The 23,762-nt window shown below is 39.6% G+C and overlaps 1 protein-coding gene across 1 annotated transcript in view; it reads left to right on the forward strand.

Moving 5' to 3' along the window:
• si:dkey-225n22.4 (collagen alpha-1(XXI) chain) overlaps positions 1–23,762 on the forward strand; it is a 29,928-nt gene continuing 6,166 nt past the window's right edge. The window contains exons 1-23 of the mRNA XM_035413218.1: positions 1–58; positions 394–954; positions 1,422–1,587; positions 2,483–2,708; positions 3,160–3,333; positions 3,558–3,635; positions 3,850–3,861; positions 3,943–4,026; positions 4,549–4,602; positions 5,250–5,303; positions 5,590–5,643; positions 5,730–5,783; positions 6,015–6,068; positions 6,200–6,253; positions 7,029–7,082; positions 14,533–14,586; positions 18,080–18,124; positions 18,302–18,355; positions 20,388–20,441; positions 20,807–20,860; positions 22,153–22,224; positions 22,629–22,664; positions 23,543–23,587. Of these exons, the coding sequence (XP_035269109.1) occupies positions 4–58; positions 394–954; positions 1,422–1,587; positions 2,483–2,708; positions 3,160–3,333; positions 3,558–3,635; positions 3,850–3,861; positions 3,943–4,026; positions 4,549–4,602; positions 5,250–5,303; positions 5,590–5,643; positions 5,730–5,783; positions 6,015–6,068; positions 6,200–6,253; positions 7,029–7,082; positions 14,533–14,586; positions 18,080–18,124; positions 18,302–18,355; positions 20,388–20,441; positions 20,807–20,860; positions 22,153–22,224; positions 22,629–22,664; positions 23,543–23,587 (2,148 nt within the window). The 5' untranslated portion in view covers positions 1–3. The remainder of the gene's footprint in view (positions 59–393; positions 955–1,421; positions 1,588–2,482; positions 2,709–3,159; positions 3,334–3,557; positions 3,636–3,849; positions 3,862–3,942; positions 4,027–4,548; positions 4,603–5,249; positions 5,304–5,589; positions 5,644–5,729; positions 5,784–6,014; positions 6,069–6,199; positions 6,254–7,028; positions 7,083–14,532; positions 14,587–18,079; positions 18,125–18,301; positions 18,356–20,387; positions 20,442–20,806; positions 20,861–22,152; positions 22,225–22,628; positions 22,665–23,542; positions 23,588–23,762) is intronic.

The following is a 23,762-nucleotide window of genomic DNA, read 5'->3' on the forward strand; positions in this document are numbered from 1 at the left end:
GTAATGTTCCAGATCTTACCCAGTTTACAAGGAAATGATGAGGAGGATATCCGAGCTGGTATGGAAATGTATTTCACATTGACATAACATAGTAGACATGTATTAACAACCAATTCAAATGTATGCAAAGTAAAAATATCTATGCTGTTTTCAAATGGCTTCTCTGTAGTTGTTTGTCTATACATAAGATTTATTAAGAGCATACATACTACTACAGAGGAGAAATTAGCCATGTTAGGCGGTCTAAGGATAATAATATACAAAATTATTAGCAGTTTAAATTCAAGGCTGTAGTTATAAAAAGTTCTCTATCTGCCATGTTAGTTGAAGTTCCTGCTTGCTGTATTTATTTCCTGTTTCCTGTTATTTTATGTTTGCTGTATTTATTTCCAGGATGCAGCACAGCCATGAATGACCTGGTGTACATCGTCGATGGCTCCTGGAGTGTAGGCAGCGCTGACTTTGAGACGGCCAAGCGCTGGCTGATCAACATCACCAGTGGCTTTGACGTGGGCTCCGAGTACACGCAGGTGGCCGTGGTCCAGTACAGTGACACGCCCCGGCTGGAGATCGCGTTGGGGGAGCACCGGAGCAACCGGGACCTCGTCCAGGCCATCCGGGACATCGGCTACCTGGGTGGCAACACGCAGACGGGCCGCGCCATCAGGTTCGCCACTGACCACGTCTTTCCGTCCACTCGGCGCTCCCTCACCGCCAAGAACCGCATCGCCGTGGTGGTGACCGACGGCAAGTCGCAGGACGACGTGGTCGACGCCAGCGTGGAGGCCAAGGCCCAGGACATCATCCTGTTCGCTGTGGGCGTGGGCAATGAGATCACCAGCTCGGAACTGGTGTCCATCGCCAACAAGCCCGCCTCGGACTACGTGCTGTACGCCGAGGACTACACCACCATGGACCGCATCCGGGACGCCATGGAGCAGAAGCTGTGTGAGGGTGAGGGCCGGCGCTCGCCCCGCCCAAGGCCCGCTCTGACAGTGGGCGCGGTGAGGGTGGAGGGAAATGGCTCGACTAACGGCACATTTGAATCACACCCAGTGCAGAGAGAGCCACGCGGGGACCGCAGCCAAACCACAGACATGTGGCAGCGGCAAGGAGCAAATTAAAAAAGGGTTTTGACGCAACTCGTGAGAAACAGATGTGGCCTGTGTGGGGATGGACACAGGGTAGCCGGAGGCAATGCTGCTGTTTGACAGTTTCGTCAGTGACAGCTGAGATTTTAGAGGAAGGCTTCTACAAAACACAAATAGGAGGTATCGGAGGTACAAATGGAAGCAAAGGTTTTGTCATTGTCAGCTTCTCTCGCAGTCTTTACTTAGCGCTCTGGATAAAAACATAACCACGCGCATGTCGCAGAAAGTACAAATGGGGTGTAATCTGATGTGGTCTATGTTTTCCTGCAGAGTCTGTGTGCCCAACTCGGATTCCCGTGGCCTCGAGGGACGAGAAGGGTTTTGAGCTGATGCTGGGCATGAAGGTGCACCAGAAGGCCAAGAAGATCCAAGGCTCTCTGGTTTCAGAGGAAGCCTACCTCCTTAGTGCTAGTGTGGATATCACAGAGAACACCAAGTGGGTGACATCACAATGAATCTTCACAAAGAAGTTCTGCTCACTTTCTAGTAATGAGTTTATAATGGAATAACCTGTTTAAACTCACAACTCCTTCGAAGTAAACAGGTCGTAAATATTTTGTAGACAAACTTAGTTGAAATTCTTTATGTAGAAGCAGGCTAGGTATAATTGTTATCTTAGTGGCCTGGGAGCATGCTTCACTAAATAGACACAAAAACTCCTGCTATTTTAAAAGGGGGTAGCTGTAAGATTGAAGTGAGTGTGACTTAGATATATTGCATAGAGTAGATGTATGTATCAATTTTATATCTGTGTATGTCACTTGGCAGACCTTGACTATTGACATCAAACATTTAAAACATTAATAGATCAGCAGATTTCACTATGCATACTGAAGTCCAGTAGTAACTCCATACATGTTTTCAGTTATTTTTTGTGGTGTCTGTTAAACATACATGAAGTAAACCCTGTATAAAATTCTTGGAATGTTCGATGTCATACTCCCCATCTAAAACAGTACTCTTCATGCCAAATGTTCAAAGAAGAGGTTTTTAAATGGCTAAACATACCATTATGGTAGTTATAGACTGGCAGTTGCTAAGATTCCTGTGTACAGGATCTGTCATCGTCAAAGTGTTTTAGCAGTGCAGTTTAGCATGCATAATATCCAGTCATCTTGTCTATTTATGAACTTGCTGCTCTGTGGTGTAGCTGGTCTGCTTTTTGTCCATACAATTCTCATTATAGAGCCATTTCACTGTTCTGTTTGCATAAGTATTTCCATGGAACAGTTTCATTATGACCAAACTGAATAGCCACCCTTCAGCACTAATGATATTTGTCTTTGCTTCCTCTTCTTGTGTGTGGGACCCGCATGCCTCTGTCTACTCAGGGAAATCTTTCCGGAAGGTCTTCCTCCTTCCTATGTATTTGTAGCCACCCTTCGGTTGAAGGCCCCAACCAACCTGGTAAAATTTGACCTGTGGAGAATACTGTCCAAAGATGGCATCTATCAGGCTGCAGTCACCCTGAATGGGGTAGAAAAGTCTCTCACCTTCACCACCACCCACACCATCAATGAGGAACAGATTGTCATCATCAGCAACAGTGGCATCAAGGTTGATAAATGCTGTATCTCTTCATTCAGGATTTTACTGCATTTCCCATGCCATTTATCAGTATAATTTAAAACAGGAAATCTCAATGGAGATTTTAAGCCACCAAAAAAGCCATGTTAGGTTGTTCTAAAAAAGAACATGACTGGTTGGAGGTAAGCTAGCATTAATAAATCCTTTCAAATAAAATGTATTGAAATAGAATCTTTTATTGCATTGAAATGCTTAATACCCCATTTAGAGATATTTACAACATTACAAATATTTTGAAAAATATTCAAAGGTGTCATAATGACACAGGTGCGAATCAATTAATCATTACAATACGGAGAGCAGTCAGGATTTCATATTACGGCCTGTTAGGCTGTTACCCCCTGTTCTGCAGGAGAGTCCTCTTTCCAGTGTGTTCCAGTGTGAATGCCTGCTCTGATTGTGCTGTGGCATACTGTTGCAGAGACTCTTCAATGAGGACTGGCACCAGCTGAAGCTCCTGGTGAAGCCCAAGAATGTTATCTGTTTCCTGGATGACGTACAGATCGCGAAGCACATCCTGGAGATGACCATCCCAATCTATATCAATGGGAAGACTCAGATCGCCAAGAAATTCAAGAAGGAGACCACAGTCCCTGTGAGCAGAAAGAGAGAAATAGCATTTCTTTATATGGATATAAATGTGTTATAGAAATGCACTTTTAGCAAACAGCCAGTTTTGTCAAATAATGAAATCATCTGTCCAACCATTGTCCTAGTTGCAATGTTTCCACGTAGCATCAGTACAAAAACTGGCTGAACATTTCTGGAGAATAATAAAATATTTACTGGTGTTTTCTCATTTTACTCACTGTTACTTAGATTGAGTTACAAAAGCTGAGGCTATACTGTGACCCTCAGCAAAGTGAGAGAGAAACAGCATGTGAAATTTATTCAGTGGTAAGTCTGGCTTTTATTTTTCTTTTTGTTGCCATTTGCTATTTTAAAGGCCTGTAATAATTTTACAAAAAAATACAAAAGATTCTTGAGTCCGTTCCCTCATCAGATGGAATTTTAAGAAATCAGATTTGTCTGTAGCAAACTCAAGTACTACTATGGATCAAGAAATAAAAACATATTTATTTCTAATTTTGCTATTTTCTTTTTTAAACAGGATGATGAAAGGGTAAGTATGTGATCATTTTCCATTCGCAGATTCAGTGTCAATGAAAGAGAACCAGTGTTCTGACAGCGATTTCTTCTTCAGTGCCCACTGGACCGGGAACCCAGCGTGGAGGACTGTGACTGTCCTGAAGGCAAGCCGGGACCTCCTGGTCTCCCTGGACCAAAGGTACATAACGCTTTCTCCCTCCCTTTTAAAAGCTAGTGGAAGTAGTGGAAATATTAGCCAATAATGGAGTCTAGTATTTAATCCAGTCAACATAAAACTGTATGCAACACGTTTCTGGTTTCTGGCTCAGATTTAATATAAATGCACTTGTTAGCATGCGTTACTTTTGATGTTGCACAACTTTTGAAACACCATTTTAAAATACATCACAAAATGCGGTTATATTCAATCCCGGAGATTTTGGTACAAATCTTACTGCAAAAGGCTTAATTGTCAATCGGAGAAAAAAATAATTTATACACAACATTAAACAACTATTCTGACAGAGACATGGTCCCACAGTAATATAAAGTATGCAGCCATCTCTGTAATTGTATCTCATTCATTAAACTTGACATTGAAGGGAATTCTTGTCTTCTTTTCTGCCTCGTTGATACTGAATTGATTAAGGAGGTGAACTGAGTTCTCGTTGTTAATGAGCTCTCACTGGTCAATGCTTCGGCATGTGTCTGTACTCCGTAGGGCTTCCGGGGTGAGAGTGGGAAGGTTGGACCTCCAGGCCCTGATGGTAAGCCTGTGAGTACTTGTCACTGTCTCCTTGATCTTTAATAAAGAACATATTGTTTTTAAGTAGACATAGACTTCATTGTCCAGTCAATTTACGACAATACACTCTTATTTATGAAGTACCATATATTTTTAAATTAAAACAGCACCTTATTAGCCTCTGGAACACACAATAGACTAGCTCTACAAGTTATTTCTGATTCTATTCCATGGGGAAAAAAGGATTTAAGTAACAGGATACACAGTTTCTTGACAATTAAGCATAAAGATAAGCATAAATGTAACATACGTATTTAAACAACAGTAACTAATTTGACTTCAGGACCACATATTATACAAATAAATCAGAAAACCTTTTTTTTGGCTTTCCGATACCTTTGGCTTCACAAATACCCATATAATCTACCCACTTTTAGATATTCTTCTGAAAGATCTTTGGAAAGAGATATCCTGTTAGATAAGATACTTAATGTAGCCTTATCTGTGAGATCGCATTCTTTGAAAGTGAACACAAACAAGCAATTTGAGAGGCAAAGTCAGAGCACAAGAGGACCACAGGGGTTGGTCTTTCCATCATTGTATCCAACAAGGTCAGAAGCATGTCGGATGTGTATTTTTTCTCTGCAAATGCATGACTGTTAATTGTTTTCTCAAAGGGAATTCGAGGTGAACCTGGAATGACAGGAGACGCTGGGCTGCAAGGGGAAAAGGTGATAATGTTGCAGTGTCTACCTCTAAAGATGGGCAGACTTGACAAACGTTCTATTGAAAAACTCAACTGAGCTAAGGAGCACAAAAATGCTGGGCGAATGGGATTAACTTCATAGGTGGGGCACTACCACTGTAAGGAATTATGTCAGCAAATGTCCAGATGTACATTTTGGTGGTATGCTATGCAAAACATGCTGTGTGAGTCATCTTGTAAAATGATTTCTGCTAGACAAATGCATGTAACAAAAAAATCTAAATGCCTTTTGTTGTTTGCCTGTTATTCAGGGAGAAGCAGGCCTTACTGGGCCCAAAGGAGATCCAGGCCTAAAGGGCAGTAAAGTAAGCTGTCTCTTTCATAACATATTGTATGAGGATGTGGATATCCTGTCTGATTTATTCCCTGACCTGGTCTGGTCTCTATACAGGGTGACAGAGGAGAGCAGGGCCTGCCAGGGAAACCAGGGCCTCCAGGTCCACAGGTAAGGCTTAGAAGTAGCTTCTCCAAACCTCTGTGCTCTTCCTTAGCTCATGATCTTTATTGATTCACAAATCTTACAGCATACGTATATGATAAAGCAGATAAACCTACTATGCTATACGAGCACATTAGTCATGGTGCTAATGAACACAATTCACACCAAAAGCACATCTTTCTGCCTATTTTACATCTGACTATTTCTTTTTTTAAATGCTGTCTTATTTCACTCAAGGGACCAGATGCTTCACAATTAAATCTGGGCACAATGGGAATGCCAGGGAAAAAGGTAAAAGTGAAACATACCTTCCATTAATAAGCTTCTGTTTGAAGATCATTCTCAATTGGTTGGCAATTTAAAATGTATTGTACTTGACAGAAGAAATATTTCATGGAAATCTTGTTTGCTATTGCTCTTAGGGAAGTCAGGGTGAGAAGGGAGAGCCGGGACTTCCTGGTCAGTCTGGACCAATGGTAAGAAGACGCTTAGTTGTTGCTCATAATGATGGCTATATTGCTTAATATATTTTGCCCTGGATTTGTGTTTGTTTAATTTACTGCTATAACTTCATTCTGAAGTCCAGTAAGAGTGAAAGAGAATTATCAATGAGATGGCCTGTGGCCATTGGAGGTGGTGGCTCTTTTAAACATGGCCATGGCTCAGTTGATCTTACTGAATGGTCCAGGAGCTGGATTTCTTTCACATCCCACTAAGCAGTTTCAGCTGTGTGACATTACAGAATCATGTTTAATTTTACGCGCCGCTTACGCTGGTGGCTTAATGTTGTGTGTAAGTGGGGGATGTGTTCAGGCAAAGGTACTTCCAGGCCCTTGACTGACCATTCCAGATCATCTGTCACTACATAATATCTTTCATTGTTTAAGAGTAGTATGTCAAATCAGTTTGATAGAATCAATTTTAACCTGGTTTGGATTCATATAAAGTCTGATAGAGTTAAATTAAAGCAGATTATGTTACTTTGTGGATACTCTCATAAATCTGACAGCAGAAGCCCTGCTGCTCTCTGAGAGCATATGTACAAGTTTTATTTGATCTGCATTCCAATACAGTTGAAGCAGGTCTGTTTTTTCAATCAACTGTTCACTCCTGCCATTTTGTGCACATGGGGGTGGCAGCCTAATTGCGGGAATTGCACTTGATTTGGCATGTGGAATAGATAAAGATTTGGTGTTCAGCTACTCTACTCTACAACTGATTTGTTCTGAAGAAATCTGTTTTTTCACGCAGGGGAATCCGGGAGTTCCTGGTAAAGATGGGTCTACTGGACCAGTGGGACAGAAGGTAGGCTGCATGTAATCCCCTGCTTCCTTGAGCAATGCACCGATTTTAAAGCTAATATGCATTCCAAGAAAATTACTGTAGTTTGTAGCTGGCTAACAAGGTCATGGAAAGTGAGCGGTACTTATTAGGCACAAAAGCCTCACATTTCCTGTTAAATACCAGACTGAATTTGCATTAGAAATCCTGTGAATAATAAGTAAGGTGCATGGAGCAGTTTTTTGCCCTTTATTAATTTTACGCATAGTTGAACTAGAACATTTCCTATCTAGGCAGCGCAATATCACACTTACATTATTCCGCATTAATGTTATGTCCAATGGTGTCATAAAGGCCAAACATCTTGAAGTAGAAGGGAGGACATTCTAACCTCAATTCCACTTTTTCATTAACTCTGAGGTACAAGTTTGATTATTTGTGAGAACACATGGTACTGGGAAAAAAGGAAAGGGCAAATACGTAATCCTTACTTGAAATAATTCATTCAAATTATTGACTCAAGTGCCATTGTAGTTAGATTGAATTCCTCCCTTGGATTAATTTAATTGTCTCTGTAGCTAAAAGTCTTACATTTACCGTAGCAACTTTTTGTTGACACAAAAATCCCTGTCAGTTCTTAAATTCTCAAATGCTATTGTAGGTGCACAATGTGAATCTAAAAGACATGCAATGGTTACCAGAACTAATATAAAAAAAATGATTATAAAGGTCAGACATTTGTAGTCAAATTTAGGACGCATAAATGTTAAATTACATAGTCCTGCAATCCACACTCACAGAGTGTGGGGATTATTTCTGTTTCTGCTGTTATGGGGAAATAAGGACATGTGTCTTTGTGCGTTCTCCAACCCCAAAGTGTCTGCTCCGGCTGGCTCTCCTCCTGCTTTCTGTTCTTACACAGATGTGGTGTGAAGTCTTTAAAAGCAATCCAACTGCGTGGGTTGAACACAAACTCAGTGGCAATAAAACCCTGTGCCTTTATTATGAAACACATGCTGAGTCCTGCAGAATGTTTACAGAGAGCAGGTGCCCCTGTCCTGTCCTGGTTATGCATAATCTGTGCAACCACTCGTCATAGAGAATTGTTTGGATTATGGACTGTACCGGCAGATGAAAGGAGGAAATTAAAAACAAAATGGTTTTAGCTAATATCCTCATTATTTTACTTTACACTGTGTATGTATTGTGTTTGGACATAATCAAAGTATTTAACAAGAGATTACAAGATTATGTTAAGAACAGTCCAAATGCATTCCCCATCAGCCAGGCCTGACATACTGCTTTTTTAAATAAGAGTGGAGAGGAAGTGCCATTTTGTAACAGTTACAGGGACCATTCAGTTGTTATATTTATAGACCTACAGTTGTTGTGAAACAGACATTCAAGGATCTTCCTCTCTTGCTCCGTCAATGTAACAAGACCCACTCACTCACTGGCATCCTTATTATTAGAACAGTTATTGTATAGCCTGTCACTAGATTTATCTGCCTCAAATATAATCTAATTTCATTACAGGTATGTCATGAAAACATGCTTTCACACATTTCATGTTAATAATATTTAAATGACCAAACAATTGTAATGGTGAATGATAAATTAACAGCAAATGTGTTGCAGCACATTTCAATCATGGCTATACAGTATCTAGACTTAATTGCTGGTACTTTCACCGAGGAGAATTCATTCTTTCTGGGATTTAGTTGAAGTAAGTCATTATTTATGTCATTACTTATTACTCACTTATTTATTCTGTTTAGCAGTGTTCCAGGATGCACAGGGGGTCAAAATATATGTGTAGCCAATACATCATAGGGAATAGGTTTGGAAAGGTAGAGCCAGGTTGTGTGCTTGAGAATAACACATGGTTAACACTTCTGCTCTAAACCTGTGAGGGATGTCTAGAACATGATGTCCTAGGGCCTTGTGCATGAACTTGGACATCAGATTTACTTTGTCCTGTGGGAAGACTGCCTCATACTAGTTATCAAACACTAGTTCTAGAAATGTCTGGTATTCCCTTAAAAGTAGTAACAAGGTCAGCTAATTTAGCCTCAGATATTTGCATTGAGATGAAGAAGACAATCAGACAAGATAAAGTTTCAAAGTGGTAGAACTGCTGGAAATCTGCTGCAACTTCCACTCTTTGTATTGATAAATTAGCCCAGTGACAGCTAATTTGGATAACTGCTTTTATAAATGAGTTGTACTATGTAGGCTACGGCCTGTGTTGGTGCACTGACTACCAAAGTGGATCAAATTTCATAACAAAACAAAAAGCCCTCCAAAAATGAAAGCAGCTGCAGAATGGAAACAAAAGCATTCACTAACAATACCCCTTTCAGCATAGTTTCTTTGTTGGCTTTGTTCATTTCAACTAATTTTCAGGTACATTTATTTCAGGAGGTGAACTCTTGTAAATGAAGCTCCTTATATGAGTTCAGGTGTGCAAAAGACAGAAGGCAACAAGAGAATTGTTATATTGTGGCTGGAAAAATGAATAAAATTATGCTAATATTTTCAGTTGCTGAAATAAGGGCTCATTTTGTGCATTGGCCCAATAGTGATTAAAAGCAAGTTTTAATATCAGTCCTACAATTTGCATGTTATAACTTTTGTATGAATATATGTTACATGTTACAAATAGTCATTATCAGGTCCTTCAAAAACTTTGCCAGTTGGGCAACTGAAATGATGGACACATATTGTAGTGAGCGTATTTTTCCTGGAAGGTTGGGTTTGAGGTGGTGGCAGTACATCCAATGGGAGATGTCAGTCAGCCAAGCTGAGATGCTTTCTTCAAAGCATAGCAGTGGCAAGAGAAACTGTGGGATGTAATGATGGAGCCAAGGGATGTAAAATTGTATGATGTATAATGTATTTTCAAGGCAAACCAACTGGTTAAAATGTACTAATTACTGTGCATGTTTGTATATGCTGGCCTGTGCTTGTGTGCATGTGTGTGTGTATGTGCGCGCGCGCGTGTGTGGGTTGGGTGTGTGAAATGCTTGCACAAATGCAAAGTCGCTTGAATACAAATGGTATTCAGCATTAATTAAATGACTTTCATTTTGTTAACCTAGAATTCATTCATCTTCTTAAAGTTTAATAGACTTCATTAAAGCTCCTGTGTTGATGGAGGAATATTTCATTAAAGAAATTATCTTGTGTTGCAAGTCCTATTGCACTTTCCATCTAACAAATTAAAACATAACACCTCTTAAAACACTGCATCACAGAAATAGTTGACACTGGGTCAGATAAAACATTGGAAGCCATAATGGATATTCTGGATATCTGCTTACATTACATCTCCCTTATTCAGTTGCTCATAGCGGAGCAAGAGGCAGAAGCATTTGTGTGTGTGTGTGTGTGTGTGTCTGTGTGTGTCTGTGTGTGTGTGCATGCATGTGTGTGTGTGTGAGCAAGTATGTGTGTGTTTATCACAGAGCTCCAGTCAGGCAGTGTGTGATTTGGGTACACCAATGCCACATTACAGCTACAGTCTATCAGCAAGTGACCATGACAGGACCAGGCCCATTTATTTCACTCACTGATGCGTTGAAATTGCGGGGAAATTAGATAAGATCAATGACAGGAAGCTATTTCTGCAAATTAAAACACTGGTCCCAGTGGAAGTACCTTTATTTCGGTGCTCTCAATAGGACTAGGGATGAAGTTGCAGCACTCGTCATGTTCTCTCCCAATTTGTCCTACAATTTCCTAGACATCCAAATCCACGCATGCTTATTATCCTCTGAGTTTATGAGGAAATTCTCAGAAAAACATGCTTTGTGCAAGCCTGAATAGGCTGTTAGGGCAGCCACATTTTTACGGTCTGTCTCACAGCCCGCTGTTTATAGGATCAGTGATTCTGTGCCCTTGTGACTCTGAGAGTCACTGAAGGCAGAGTCTTACTTTGCATGGACAAACACAGATGCCCCAGCAGGCACAGATCCTCCCAGAAAGAGGCTTCTGTAAGAGCAGAAAAATAGCAGTGCACAATGAAGAAACTCATTAAAAAGGAAAATGGAAAACAACAGTACAGATTAAGTTCAAATTGGTGTTTTTTTTTTTTTTTTTTTCCAGATCGGAGCAGGCATAGTTTAATAATGAGCATGCATTGTATAGTTTTTCCAGTCTTGCTCTCTGACCAGGTCATTGTATATTTTTTTATCCAGCTTGCCACTGTTTACAAATTCACTGTATCTCTCTCATCATCCATCTGCAGCTGGAAGCTATACACACCCCTCATATCTGTGTAGCATTCCAGGAACTATAGCATGTGCATGCTCAGGTAATGCATTGACAGTATTTATTTGTACCATAGAACTTCAGCTGTTCAGGGAATACATATCTTCACTCAATTTTAAACAAGATGACAGAGCAAACAACACCACCCAAATAAAAGTATAGGTGATTATGTTTCTCCCATTCCCCGTTTTATTCATGCAGATACTAGAAGACTAGATTACTTAGAGGTTTGATGTGGCATGCTGAATGAAAACAGATTTATTGGTTAGGTTTTTCATCTTAGCACAGTAAACTGAACCCCAGAACACACACACACGCACGCACACACGCACGCACGCACGCAGACACCTGCACACACACACACACAAACACACACACACATGCACACCTTCATGTGCAAACACACTGTAGTATTGCCATGTATGACATATATTTTACCCAGACTGCTTGTCTTCAAAGTACATTATGTTGATATATAACATGACTCTCTATAAAACATTGTTTTAATATGGTTGTCATACAGAAAGTCTGCAAGACAAAAAAATATGCAAAAGCTCTCATAAAACAAAGTGAAATTCCCCTCTTTAAAATAATTTTGACATTAAATTGACAATTCGTCTTGTTTTAATTTCAAATAAAATTGTGTTTCTGTAAGTTCGTATGCCCAAATAATTGAGGAGCTCTGTTTTTGTGTAAGAACAATGACCTGACTCGATTCACCTATTACCCTATTGAAGATATTCTAATGTCTGTTAAAGCCATTACAGTCGTCAGTTAGGTTAAATATAATACAGAAATGCCTAGTGTGTTTGTGAAAGAGAGCAGAAGAGCCGTTCAACTCCATCACACACTCAGTGGCAACAAAAAAAAAATCCCTGTATTACTGCAGCCTCTGCTTCCGTAGCCCACACTTAAAACAATAAAACCAGATGGTACTGAACGGTCACGGCATAATACGCCCACATTAAGATAAATGTTAACTTCATTTGACTAAGAAACCTTATCTGTTTCTTTCTCTGCCACATTCAGAAAATAGTTTTCTCATATGAAGCCTGTGTGTATTGAAGCTTACATATTCATTGCAATTGAATAAATACTGACAAATCCACTTCCGAGCAAGTTCAAGTGCATGCAATGAATCCTCTGAAGATCTTTTAAAATTATGGTAAGCAATATGTAAGTGGTTACAAAAGAAAAATGCAGTTCATAGCGTTGACATTTGCTCTGTCAGTATGAGAACAATGTCAGACTGTTCATGATATAAAAAAAAAGGCTTTGATGGTCTCAATTTCTCAGCTGACATTCGGGAAATTACATATTGTGTGTGCAAATTAGAGTACAGTTCACAGCGCTGTTCCTAAACAGTACTGACAACAAAGACTGTTAGAACTTTTCAATCATGAAAAGGATTTGTCCACCAAAATAGGACGCCAATGGGTCGAATGTATATATAACTGCTGGCTTGTAATTTGGCAGATTATAACTTTCCCTTTCTTATAATTCATATGTAGATAACATCCATTATGTCATCCAATTTTTTTTAACCAATCTTGTTAATTGAGTTTAACACAAGATGTATGTTGTGGAGATGTATGTTGCTGTGCTATTTTCTCACCGAGTGCATGATTAGATATCTACTTGGATGTTTGTAAATTTCTGCTGGTTAGTCAAACATTACAATTGTGTTTGTGTGTGTTGTGCTTAATAGTCCTACACTAGTTACATAGTCATGACATTCACGGTTGACTGTCACTCATTCCTTTTAAATGATAAAAGGTCATGTATTCTGTAGTCTGTCATAGTATTTTTCAATGTGTATTCTTGTATTTTATAAATGGTGATTTGATTTATTTACCTGTATTATAGATTATTTTATTAAGACACAGTTTAATGATTATGTTACAATTGACTGTGTTCTCAGAGCACTGTTAAAAGGAATTGTATATATAAGCATGTTTATTTCACAAATTTCCATTTAAGACAAATCTTTGGTGAATTAACACTGAGAATTTGCACAGAAATGAGAGAAATGTCACCTGAAACGGGTATGTTTATGGGAGTGGTGGGAAAATTTAGCTACACGATATTTAATCATTCCTTCTGCACTGGGAGTTGTACATGTGAAGTATAGGAGGCTTCTGTTTACAGAGAGTGATGAGCCACTGCTTCAAATGATTTGTTTGAGCTGCTTACACCGCCAATCCATTTTCAAAATAAAAAATGGTAACAGAACTGGTATCCTTCATTACAGCAAGGTCTGTGATCTAAAAAAGATCTACAGAACAGCATAGCACTTATAAATGTTGACCTGCACGCAAAAGCTTGACTTTTTGAAATCCAGACTTTTTGAAATCCATCCTTGAATAGTGTACTGTACTTAAAATCCAGTTGTATGAATGGATAATATAAGGAAAAGTAATGATGGGGTATTTGCCATTTTTGATAAAACAAGTGTTAGGTCCCTGGATAACAAGGATTTGTCCCTGGGGATCATATTAGTTCATTCTCCTCTTTAAAACTTCTCCAATAGATGTCCAAGTCTTTAGATATAAAAGACTGCTTTCTGGGAAATCGCTTAGCACACTAACAATATAATTGAAGTCCATCTGCATTCTCCACTGTTACTGAACGAGCATCTGCTTCTCATCGTCACCATAAACACTTGATTAATGTGGTGCTTAATTCCTGCTTCATGAATTTTGTTTTGAGGTGAGGAGGGAAGGTGGATCTAATTCTTCCACATAAAAAGATATGAAATGACGTGCATTACCTCAGATTAACAGCGTGCCTGAGCATTATTTCAGTCTTGAACATGGCTAAAGTAAACATTAAGCTCAATTGAGATTTACGAGCCCACTTTTCATTTCAGTGATGTTTTATGATGCCAACAGATGCAGTCTTTTTCTAGCCATCTTAAACTTTTGATTTTTAAAAAGTTTAGGTCTATGTTTTGATATCTAAGCATTTATAGCATTTATAAAACAGAGTAAATGTAAGGGTATTTTCCTCCATATCAGTGATTGATCTAGGTATTGATCTAGGCCCGTTTTATACTGTAGACCCCGTTCAATAAAAAAAACAAAAACATATTTATACTTAATAAACAAATGCAGAAAAGATGAAGCTTAATCTGTGTGTGAAACCAGCTGTAAGAATATTGCAGTACATTTAAAATGGTGATATCTGTTCTATTTTGTTTCAGGGTGAGAAAGGAGAGACCAGTGAGCCAGGTGTTAATGGACAGAGAGGACTTCCAGTAAGTCACGATTTAGAACATTATCTTTCATTTCAGCTTAATGAATCGCTGGTTCATTAGGCCTGCTGTAGACTCGTCACGCAGTACCGCTGCCTTTCGGCATGTCAGTATATAAGAATGGAGCTTTTGCATATTTTGTTCACAAAGTTGTTTTGCTGTCTCCTAAAACTGGTAAAAATGGAAATGAGTAAATGAGTGAGATACAAAAGGAACCGTAAATAAGGTAATGATCCAGATAGTAAAGGTGTGACATTGAAATGGCTTGGTAGTCCAGTGTTATTTGATGACGGATTCTGGTTAAGGGCTTGTTTTGTTTGATATTATTTATAAAAGTGCTCCATTGGAAAGAGAGCTGTCCTGAGTTGTTGAGTGTTTTTTCACTCTACTGCGGGCATGTAACACCTGATCTCCTCTTCCACACATACCCTAGCAACACACTTCATAATAAATATACTGTGATTGATTGATTTTCCCATTGCTGTAGCACTAGAAACATGAAAGCTGTTTGCTGTGTAATTTGACTGCATTTTCAAGTATGATTAAAATATAAATTGAACTTGTTTTATGTATCTAATGGAATATTTACGCAGTACCATGTTTATTAACATTTCTTATTCAGGAGAAATGTCTAATGTGGGAAATGTGTGAGAAAAGTAGCATTCCGTATATATTAAATGGTAAACAGTTTTTTTTTTAACCATAGCTTACAAGCAGTAGTAAAATGTGAAGCCAGCAAACTGGCATTCACAAAGCGTTTTTGATATTTTTCTTGTCCTTGTAGGATCATACTATTTTTTTCTAGACAAGTTTATGAAGCCACTTAAAAGACATGAGAAACAATTGAACTTAAAATAGCCATGCTGCTTGTGTTGATGGCACTCAACAAACGTTGTGCACAAGCAACCACAGTGTTTACTTGCCCGGGTACACTGCTAGCGTGCACAGTGGCTCCAAAACCCTCCACACCACTCAAACAAACTTCTGGAAGAAGTCCTGAAAGGGAACCATGGCAACAATGTGGAGCAATAATTGCCCCTTCAGTTTGTTTGTTTACCTCTTCTGCATGTAATATTGGGGCCCTGCCTCACATGTACATTCAGTGAATGCTGTAAATGATGATGCAGACTGATTAAAAGAATTGAAGTTCTGGATCACTGAAGCGATGGCCTTCAAGTCATACTGTACGTTTTAGTTGTACTGCAGTTGATTTTGAGCTGCTGATCTCAAATTAGAACATGGTCCTCCTCCCTCCCAAATGGACTCTACTGTGGTTAGTGTGGTTTGGTTCTGTTCCAGGCTAGTTTGCTGCAATGGTGACGCTCAACCATGCATACATGCGGGATGGATTTTAGCCCTTTGCACCAGGGTTAGTCTTGAATAGTGACTAACCCTAGTATGCTCATTGATGACTGTATTAGTTCCAGAGAAAAATTTACCACTATGTGTTAAGAAATGACATAGGAGAGGCAAATGGGCTAGGCGGTTCCCTAAACATAAATTACTCCTAGAGAAAAAAATTATTTATAATGTCTAAAGCAATGGGTCCCCAACAAGCAGCTGGTTTGTAACTCTCACCAAGCCCCTCTAAATTACATTAGTCTTTCACACAGCTTTTTAATGTCTAACTTAATATACAAAAGTGTAACAAAAAGGAGGTAGTTTAAAATATTTATAAAAAAATTAAAGAAAAAATATAGAATTTTATTTGGCCAAAGGGAAGGTAGCCATACAGTTTTGAATAAGGACATCAAATCTGTATTCAAGTGTTTTTTACATTGCTGTCACCTTCACCTTTTTGATGAAAACTGCTGAACTTCCTGATTGCCTGGCATAGCTATTGAGGATTAACAATGCCAAAATTAAAATGCAGTTTATATTGAAGTTTTGGAATGTAGCTGGGTTTTGTGTAACAGACTTTGTATTGAATGTTAAGAGGAAATGGAATCAAGTTAAGTACCTAAGAGCCATAACAGGGAGCTGTAGGGTTGAGTTGAGGGGTTTATTCCGTATAACTGCTATGGAACATTTGCTGTAACTTTAAGCTCATTGCAAATTTATGTAAATAACCGTTTCAGTTCATTGACTGCATCCTTCATTATCTTATATACCACCACTGCTTAATCCGCAATGGGTAAGAATTCAATAAAGAAATCACCTTTTCTGAAATTCCTTCTTTAAAGTTGAGGAAAAAGCACTGTAGTGGTTAGACTGAATTTAGATCGATGTCTAGGTCTGAGCATTTCCAAGGAACTAGTTTACCATGGGGACAGCATATTAGAGTTTAAAAGCCTCCATTTCACAGCAGAAGCTACCTTCATCCTCCCTTGAGATTGGCAATGAATAGAAATCAAAGGAATTCATATGGGTCTGTAGGATCAAATAAGTCATCATGGTGAGATGCACATCAAAAGAGCTGCTCTGTACCCTTGTACTCTTGTCCTTTAACACCCACCTACCTGTAAGTGCGGGCAGCCTCCATCCAACAAGCAACGCTCTTCTCCCCCCCCTCCCACCCCCCCCCCCCCCCACCGCCACCCCTACCCCCCCTCCCACTCCTCCTTGTGGAGACAATTTCTGATGAAGTTAATTACTCTGAGACTACAGACAATAAGGGCTGAGAGCGGGCTCTGTTTGGGATGGCGCTTGTGTCCTGATTGCTAAGTGCCGGGCTTGTTTTTATGAGTCCCCGTGGAGACGGGCTTTCCTGGGGCCGCGTGTGCGGGTGCTGTGCTGAAAGATTACGGGTGCGAAATGGAGCGGGTCCCTGCGGGGCTCGCTCTGCTCCGTGCGAGGAATGCATCGCTCCTCTTTTTGTTTCCTTCTAAAGGCTACGGGCCGCGGGAGGAAGGGGATGATTTTTCAGCCTAAATGTCATCGTCCCTCTCGCCGGGATATTATTGCGCTCCCGTTTCACTATTGGCTTGCGTGGTGTCTTTTTTTTTTTTTTTTTTAAACCAGGCCTCATTATTTTGAGCAGCCCTTTTCTCCATGTCTGAGAACAGTGCAAATGCATGGCATTCTCTGGAAATTGTTTTGAGTGGGATGGAGTGCCTAATATGTTATTATCATTATTATTATTATTATTATTACTATTATTATTATTATTATTATTATTTCAGTTTCATAATCTCAGCCATCAGTGTGCAAATAATTAAAATTTCAATGCAGTGTCTGCGTCCTTTTGCCTGATGAAATCAGGGTTATTCAATGCACTCGTGTATATTTCCCTCATAAATGCTGTCTGATTTTATTGCACAAGTCTGTGACTGGCATCACTGACAGTTCTTCCTTCAAATAATGCTTTTGCCAGACATTCCGCTGATTAAAATGAAGTAACAGTAGCTATCATTTAACAGCTGTAACTAGGGGAGGAAGTAGTTAGAGAGAAAGAAAAAAATTGGGGTAAAAAGGATAGATATGCATTGAAAGTCCGTGCTCATATTGTTGCCCTGCTCATTGTGAACACGATGTCACTGTCCTGTGTCGTCTCCAGGGATACCGGGGTTATCCAGGGGAGCCTGGGCCAATGGGACCTCAGGTAAGATCACGCTGAATCACACGGTGCATCAAAATAATAAAACTCTCTCATGATGCTTGGCTATATTTTTGGCAACCATGGGTAAAATAAGTCTTTCAATTTTGGTAATTACAATTTTAACATTGTTAACCAGACGTGTTTTGAGGTTTTGAAATGTTTTTACACTCGCTGTGAAAGGGGGATAAAGGGACGCAAGGACACAAAGGATCCGAAGGCAGAAAAGGACCTCCGGTAAGGAACTGAATTTATGACATTTATTTAACCTCTCCAGATCACCTCTGTATAAGTAATGCACTTTCCTGAGAACAGCACTCTGTCAGCCTTCCCTCTTGCGCTGTCAGGCCATCCACTGTACTTGATATGTTATAGTGGACTATGAGCTATGAACTGCATTATCATATATATAACTGCTGGATGTGTGCCCTGTGTTTCTGTACTCTTTCTATACAGCCATTTTATAGTTTTATGTACAGCTCTGTACTGCATACAGTACATTTTTGGAAACATCATCCAAGTGGTTTCGAATACATATCTAGATATTGTCACGCAAGAAGACAGAAGGCCAGGGGTCCATCTCAGGCAGTATCTCTGATTTCACATATCTGCTAGTGAATATATGTGAAACTTTGATTTGCACAAGATTTAACAAGAGTTTTCATTATTGTAAAACATGGATGGATGTGGGACCAAAATCACTTGAACAATCATGTTCATTGCAGGATATCAGTGTACCAATCTATTGCTGCCCTCTGCTGGAATATTAATAGTAGTGCAATTTAGTTTTATGTTACATTCTTTTTAGGGGAAAAAAAAATTCCCTGTGAAAAATGTATATACATTATTTAACCCTCCTATTGTATTAGGGTCCGTTTTGATCTGTTTTCAAGTTAAAATATGTCAGAAAAACCATATAGCTTGTTTTATTAGAACCAAACTTCACATTCACCTAAATAATAATCATATAAACTATACAAAATAAGTGCTCATAATTGTATTCAGTTTTGAAAGTCTCTGTAATTTGTTTTTTGAATTGTTATGGATCAAATTTCCTCCTCCAAAAAAGAATTATGAGTATTTCTGTTGATCAAATTTGACCCAAACACGATTCTCCTTGGAGTGCTCAAACTCGTGATATCTTCATGTCAGAAAATGACAATATATCACGGTCCTCAACTCCTTATGAGAGGCAATACAGAGTACAAACTCAGAACATAATTAAAATGACCCCAGGGCCCAGCAGATATGCAGTATCACATGTCCAAGATAAAATGTGCTTTTCACTCAGCCTATTGAGAAAATTGTGCCTGAGATGATAAACATGGAATGGAGCTGCATGTTAAACAGTAGATGGAAATTTCTAGAATACCTGCATGCTTGCATGGGGCTTTTGCTTCTAGCTGGACTGTACAGAGCCAGTAATGAGGCTACTGCCAGCTTATGGATGCCGAGTCAGGCCAGACTATTTTCCAAGCTTCTATGTCACTGCAAACCTTTCATGTCATCTCAAGAGTTATTTGACAGTTATGAAGAAAGACCTGCTTGCCTTGAGAAAGATAAACGTCCTCCCATTTGAGATGTTTGGGACAAATGGGTGGAGTGCTTGCCAGGTATCACAATCCAGTGCCAGAAATCACTGTAGATAATGTCTGTTTCAAGTCCTGCTGTCCCTCTAGGCCAGTGGTAACCAGCACTGTTCCTGGAGATCTACCATCTAAGTGTATATTTTCACTCTAACCCTAACAAAGTGCACCTCATTCAACAGTTGGGAATCTTGTTCAGCTGCTAATTAGTAGAGTCAGGTGTTCCAAATTAGGATTGAAATGAAAACCGACCGGATCATAAAATATGAGAGTAAGAGTAGATGCTATGTTTGAATGAATAATAAGTTGGTTATGAGATATAACTCATATATAGAATATTGCATTATTATCATTGATTTATGAGTGTTTTGTACTGTTAAAACCTGCCAGTTCAAATTTTACCTGCTAAAACAAAAGGTGTGTGCCAAGTTCTAACACAATAGGAAGGTTAAAACATCACTCAATTTTTCACTCATTCTTTTGATACACTTGCATGCAAGTAATTCCAATTTCCAATGTATTTATTTTTATTATCATCAAATATTAACAATTATAGTTATAGTTATTTCTATAGTTATAGTATTGCTGTAGTTAGTTGAAAATAGGTTGAACGCGTGTGTTGTTTGAATTGTGTTATATCCATGGTCATAGTCAGGTGTCTTTTCTTTTTTTTTTACATTTAGGGGATCCAGGGCCCCCTGGGTCCACCAGGACTTGATGGACTCAAAGGCCCAAAGGTTTGTTGGTGAAAAACTTTTACTGATCAGCCAATGTAGTTACAGGTTTTAAATAAATAAAAAAAACTCTTTCAATACAGTACCCTGATCATAGTTCATTCTTTCTTAACGGGATAAAATTAGCTGGGGCTAAGAGCGAAAGGAAAGGCTTCCTGAATAAGCGAATGGGCAGAATTTACAGGACGTCATTGGGCGATATGCACGTCACCTCTCTCCATTAGAGTGAAGTGCCGGGCTCTAATTGAAGCTCTCAGCGTACAAAGGCAGCTCATCACTGCCTATTAAAACCATCCACTTGTGAATGACATGGCGCAGTGGGTGGCCCTGCGCGTGTGTGTGATGTGTTTCGTCTGGTCTGTGCGCAGGGCAGCCCAGGGGAGCGTGGGGCCGCCGGATTTCCTGGCCCGCCGGGACCCGGGGTGCGTACCGAAGAGTGCGGCCGGCCGAGTTCGTTCAGGGCGTGGCCCTTTCCCGTTCCGCCCTTGCGTGCCTGTCTGTTCTCCCGGTGCGAGCCTGTGGCCTCTGAGTAATTTCAGCAGAACATTCCACACGCTGAGCCAGCCCTGGCTGCTCAGAAAATGAGTCATTTAGGGTTCAGCTGCCTCCGGATTTTATTCTACCTCCTGCCTCCTCTTGCTCAGTGGTTGGCTCAGTTAGCTCTCTTGTATCTTTTAGCATTTTGCAGGAGGACTATTTAACAATTGCTTACCAATATTGAATTTTTTTCCCAATACATTTGTGAAACTGTAGTTTCCAACTGGTTTAAACTGAATACATTATTTATCAACTGTCAGGAAATTATCTACTATCCTTATGAGCCTTGCATCAGTAGTCTAAGTTCAATACAATTTATGTTTTCATGATCAGTTCCTGGTGAACAGTTACTTCCAAAAAATAACATATTTTACTACTAAACAACTATATTTAATATGAATCATACTTGTCTGCTGTTCAACTTTACCATACAAATACCTTCTGCAAAAACATCCCTTCCCCTAACTCCTCTTGGTGTAAGTCTATGAGATGTATCGATGCAGTATTTGATTTTAATATTAGCTAGACTCCATAGAGGAGGTTACTTTTTAGTCTTCTCTATAATTCCGCAATTCCAAATGGACTGAGAAAGAATATTGTGAAATCTATATTCAGCACACATTTTATAACTGCTATTGGCTACTTGTTCAGGTGAGACATGCTTAGTATGCTGTACTTTCAATAGTACAGTGATCACATTACCTGCACTCGGGGCTTCTGGTGTTTTATGTCACATTTGTCTCCGGTTCCATTTGCATGACAAAGATGGAACATGGATATGGTTAGTGTAGATTTACTTACCATGTGTGATATTTGAGTTAAACTATGCTGGCTAGTTAATAACCTAACAAGCAATCTGTAGATAAAATACAATTAAAATACAATTATACATTATGAGAAGGAGGAAGGAAAGAGCAGGGTAGGAATGGAGGAGGATGATGTATGTTTGAGGAAGATTGCATTTATGCAGTAAAATGATGACAGTCAAGTCCCTGTTTCTGACATAGTTTACTTAGTTTATAATATCTTTTCTTTTAATGTAAGTGTGTTTTCAATTGGCCCCAACAGTTTTGTGTGCAATGAAGGATATTTAATATATTGTTTCTGGTAACTTGTCAACTTTACAATGGCTAGTATAGGGACATTCCTGATAAAAGTCTCATCTTGAGTTTTACAGGGTTCTCAGGGAGAGCCGGGGGAGCAGGGAATACCAGGTGCTATGGGGATGCCAGGTTTTAAAGGACAGAAGGTAACATCCTGGGAATTTTTTATCTATTTATTTAGTTTTTTTACAAAAGTCAAAGAAGAGAGAAATAGGCCTACATTCAATCAAAAATTGTTCTTTGTTGATTTGACTTACAATTGCTCATGACATGAACTGCCAAATTACTATGCAAAAAATAAATAAATAAATAAATAAATAGAGTTAACTATAACTTAATATAACTTGCAACTAATCTGAATGGCAAATGTGAATGGATTTATGAAGAATAACATGTCATTCTGATGGCAATCCATAGAATTATTGCACATGATTGTGAAAAACGATTATAGTTTGCCATTGTTTACTAAGTAGAATACCCAACAGAATAAGTTTCTTTGCTGTGCTAAATGGTAGATGAGTATTTCATAAGGTTTCATGTTATTTTTCAGGGTGAGATGGGAGAAACTGGCCCCAAGGGAAGTCAGGTATTATCAAACTTCTTATGTTAGATTTTACTCTTCTTTTGTTGTTTAAATGTGGAATGTTGTATACCAGTTGGAGATTCATTCCTGAAGCATTTTGTTTTCGGTATCTGGAACTAAAATATGTTGCTCAATTCCAGACCGTTATGTAGCTTCCAGAGTACAGAATTATATCCAATTAAACACTTTAGTGTAACGCACTGTTCAAACTGAGGTCAAACGCCTTCTCATGATAGCAAAAGGTGCAAGAGGTGCTTCACTGTCTGGGCTCATTTTCAGTGTTTAAAGACTAACAGCAGTTCCAGCTCCATCTCACCCTCACCTCCTGACAACCCTGAATCACCCAGTCACCAAGCTTGAAAAAGAGGGAAACGGCCACAGAGAGGTCACAAAGGTTAACCCTGAGGAGCATATTACCAGCAAAAAAAAACAAAAAAAAAAACTATTTTTGGATTGTTTTCCACCAAAGCTGAGATGCACAGTTTCCAGAGTAACCTACTGTGCGCTCAGAGAAAGTGCCGGGAAACCTTGACAACCCAGGTGTCACATACTGGACTGGCTGAGAACCTGCAAAGAGCGCGTTTGCATTGTGTGGTTCAGTTATGAGACCCTGATGGAAAAAAAAAAAAAAAAACTTGCATCATCCGCAGCTCTGTCAATACCCCGAATGAATAACAGGAGTGCACTCAATTTTATTTTTGCTTCGAGCCTTTTCACAATGGCTGCAGATCCTGTGGTAGTAATTGGAGCGGACGGCATGTCCCGAGAATGCAGGTGATACGGTTTTTAAAGGTCAGCGAGGCTCCGACGCTGCTACTTGCCCGTGAATGCTAATGGTAACCTTTTGTGACGGCGCTGCTCTCGCGATCCTCTCGTTTCAGGGCGACCGCGGCGGTGAGGGAGTTCCTGGGGCCCCCGGCACTCCAGTGAGTACTCCTGCACCCCTAAATCTACGCGTGGCGGCGTCTCGTATGCCCATCACAAGACGGGGAGATTCCTTCAAAGCCCCAGGCAGACAGAGCGGTTGGCCGCCTGGGATGATGTACCGCGGGCCTGTTGGCCCAGGCGACTGGGCCTTCTTTTAAAAGCTTTAACATGAAA

This window comes from Anguilla anguilla, chromosome 4 (assembly GCF_013347855.1).
Source record: "Anguilla anguilla isolate fAngAng1 chromosome 4, fAngAng1.pri, whole genome shotgun sequence".
NCBI classification, from domain to species: domain Eukaryota; kingdom Metazoa; phylum Chordata; class Actinopteri; order Anguilliformes; family Anguillidae; genus Anguilla; species Anguilla anguilla.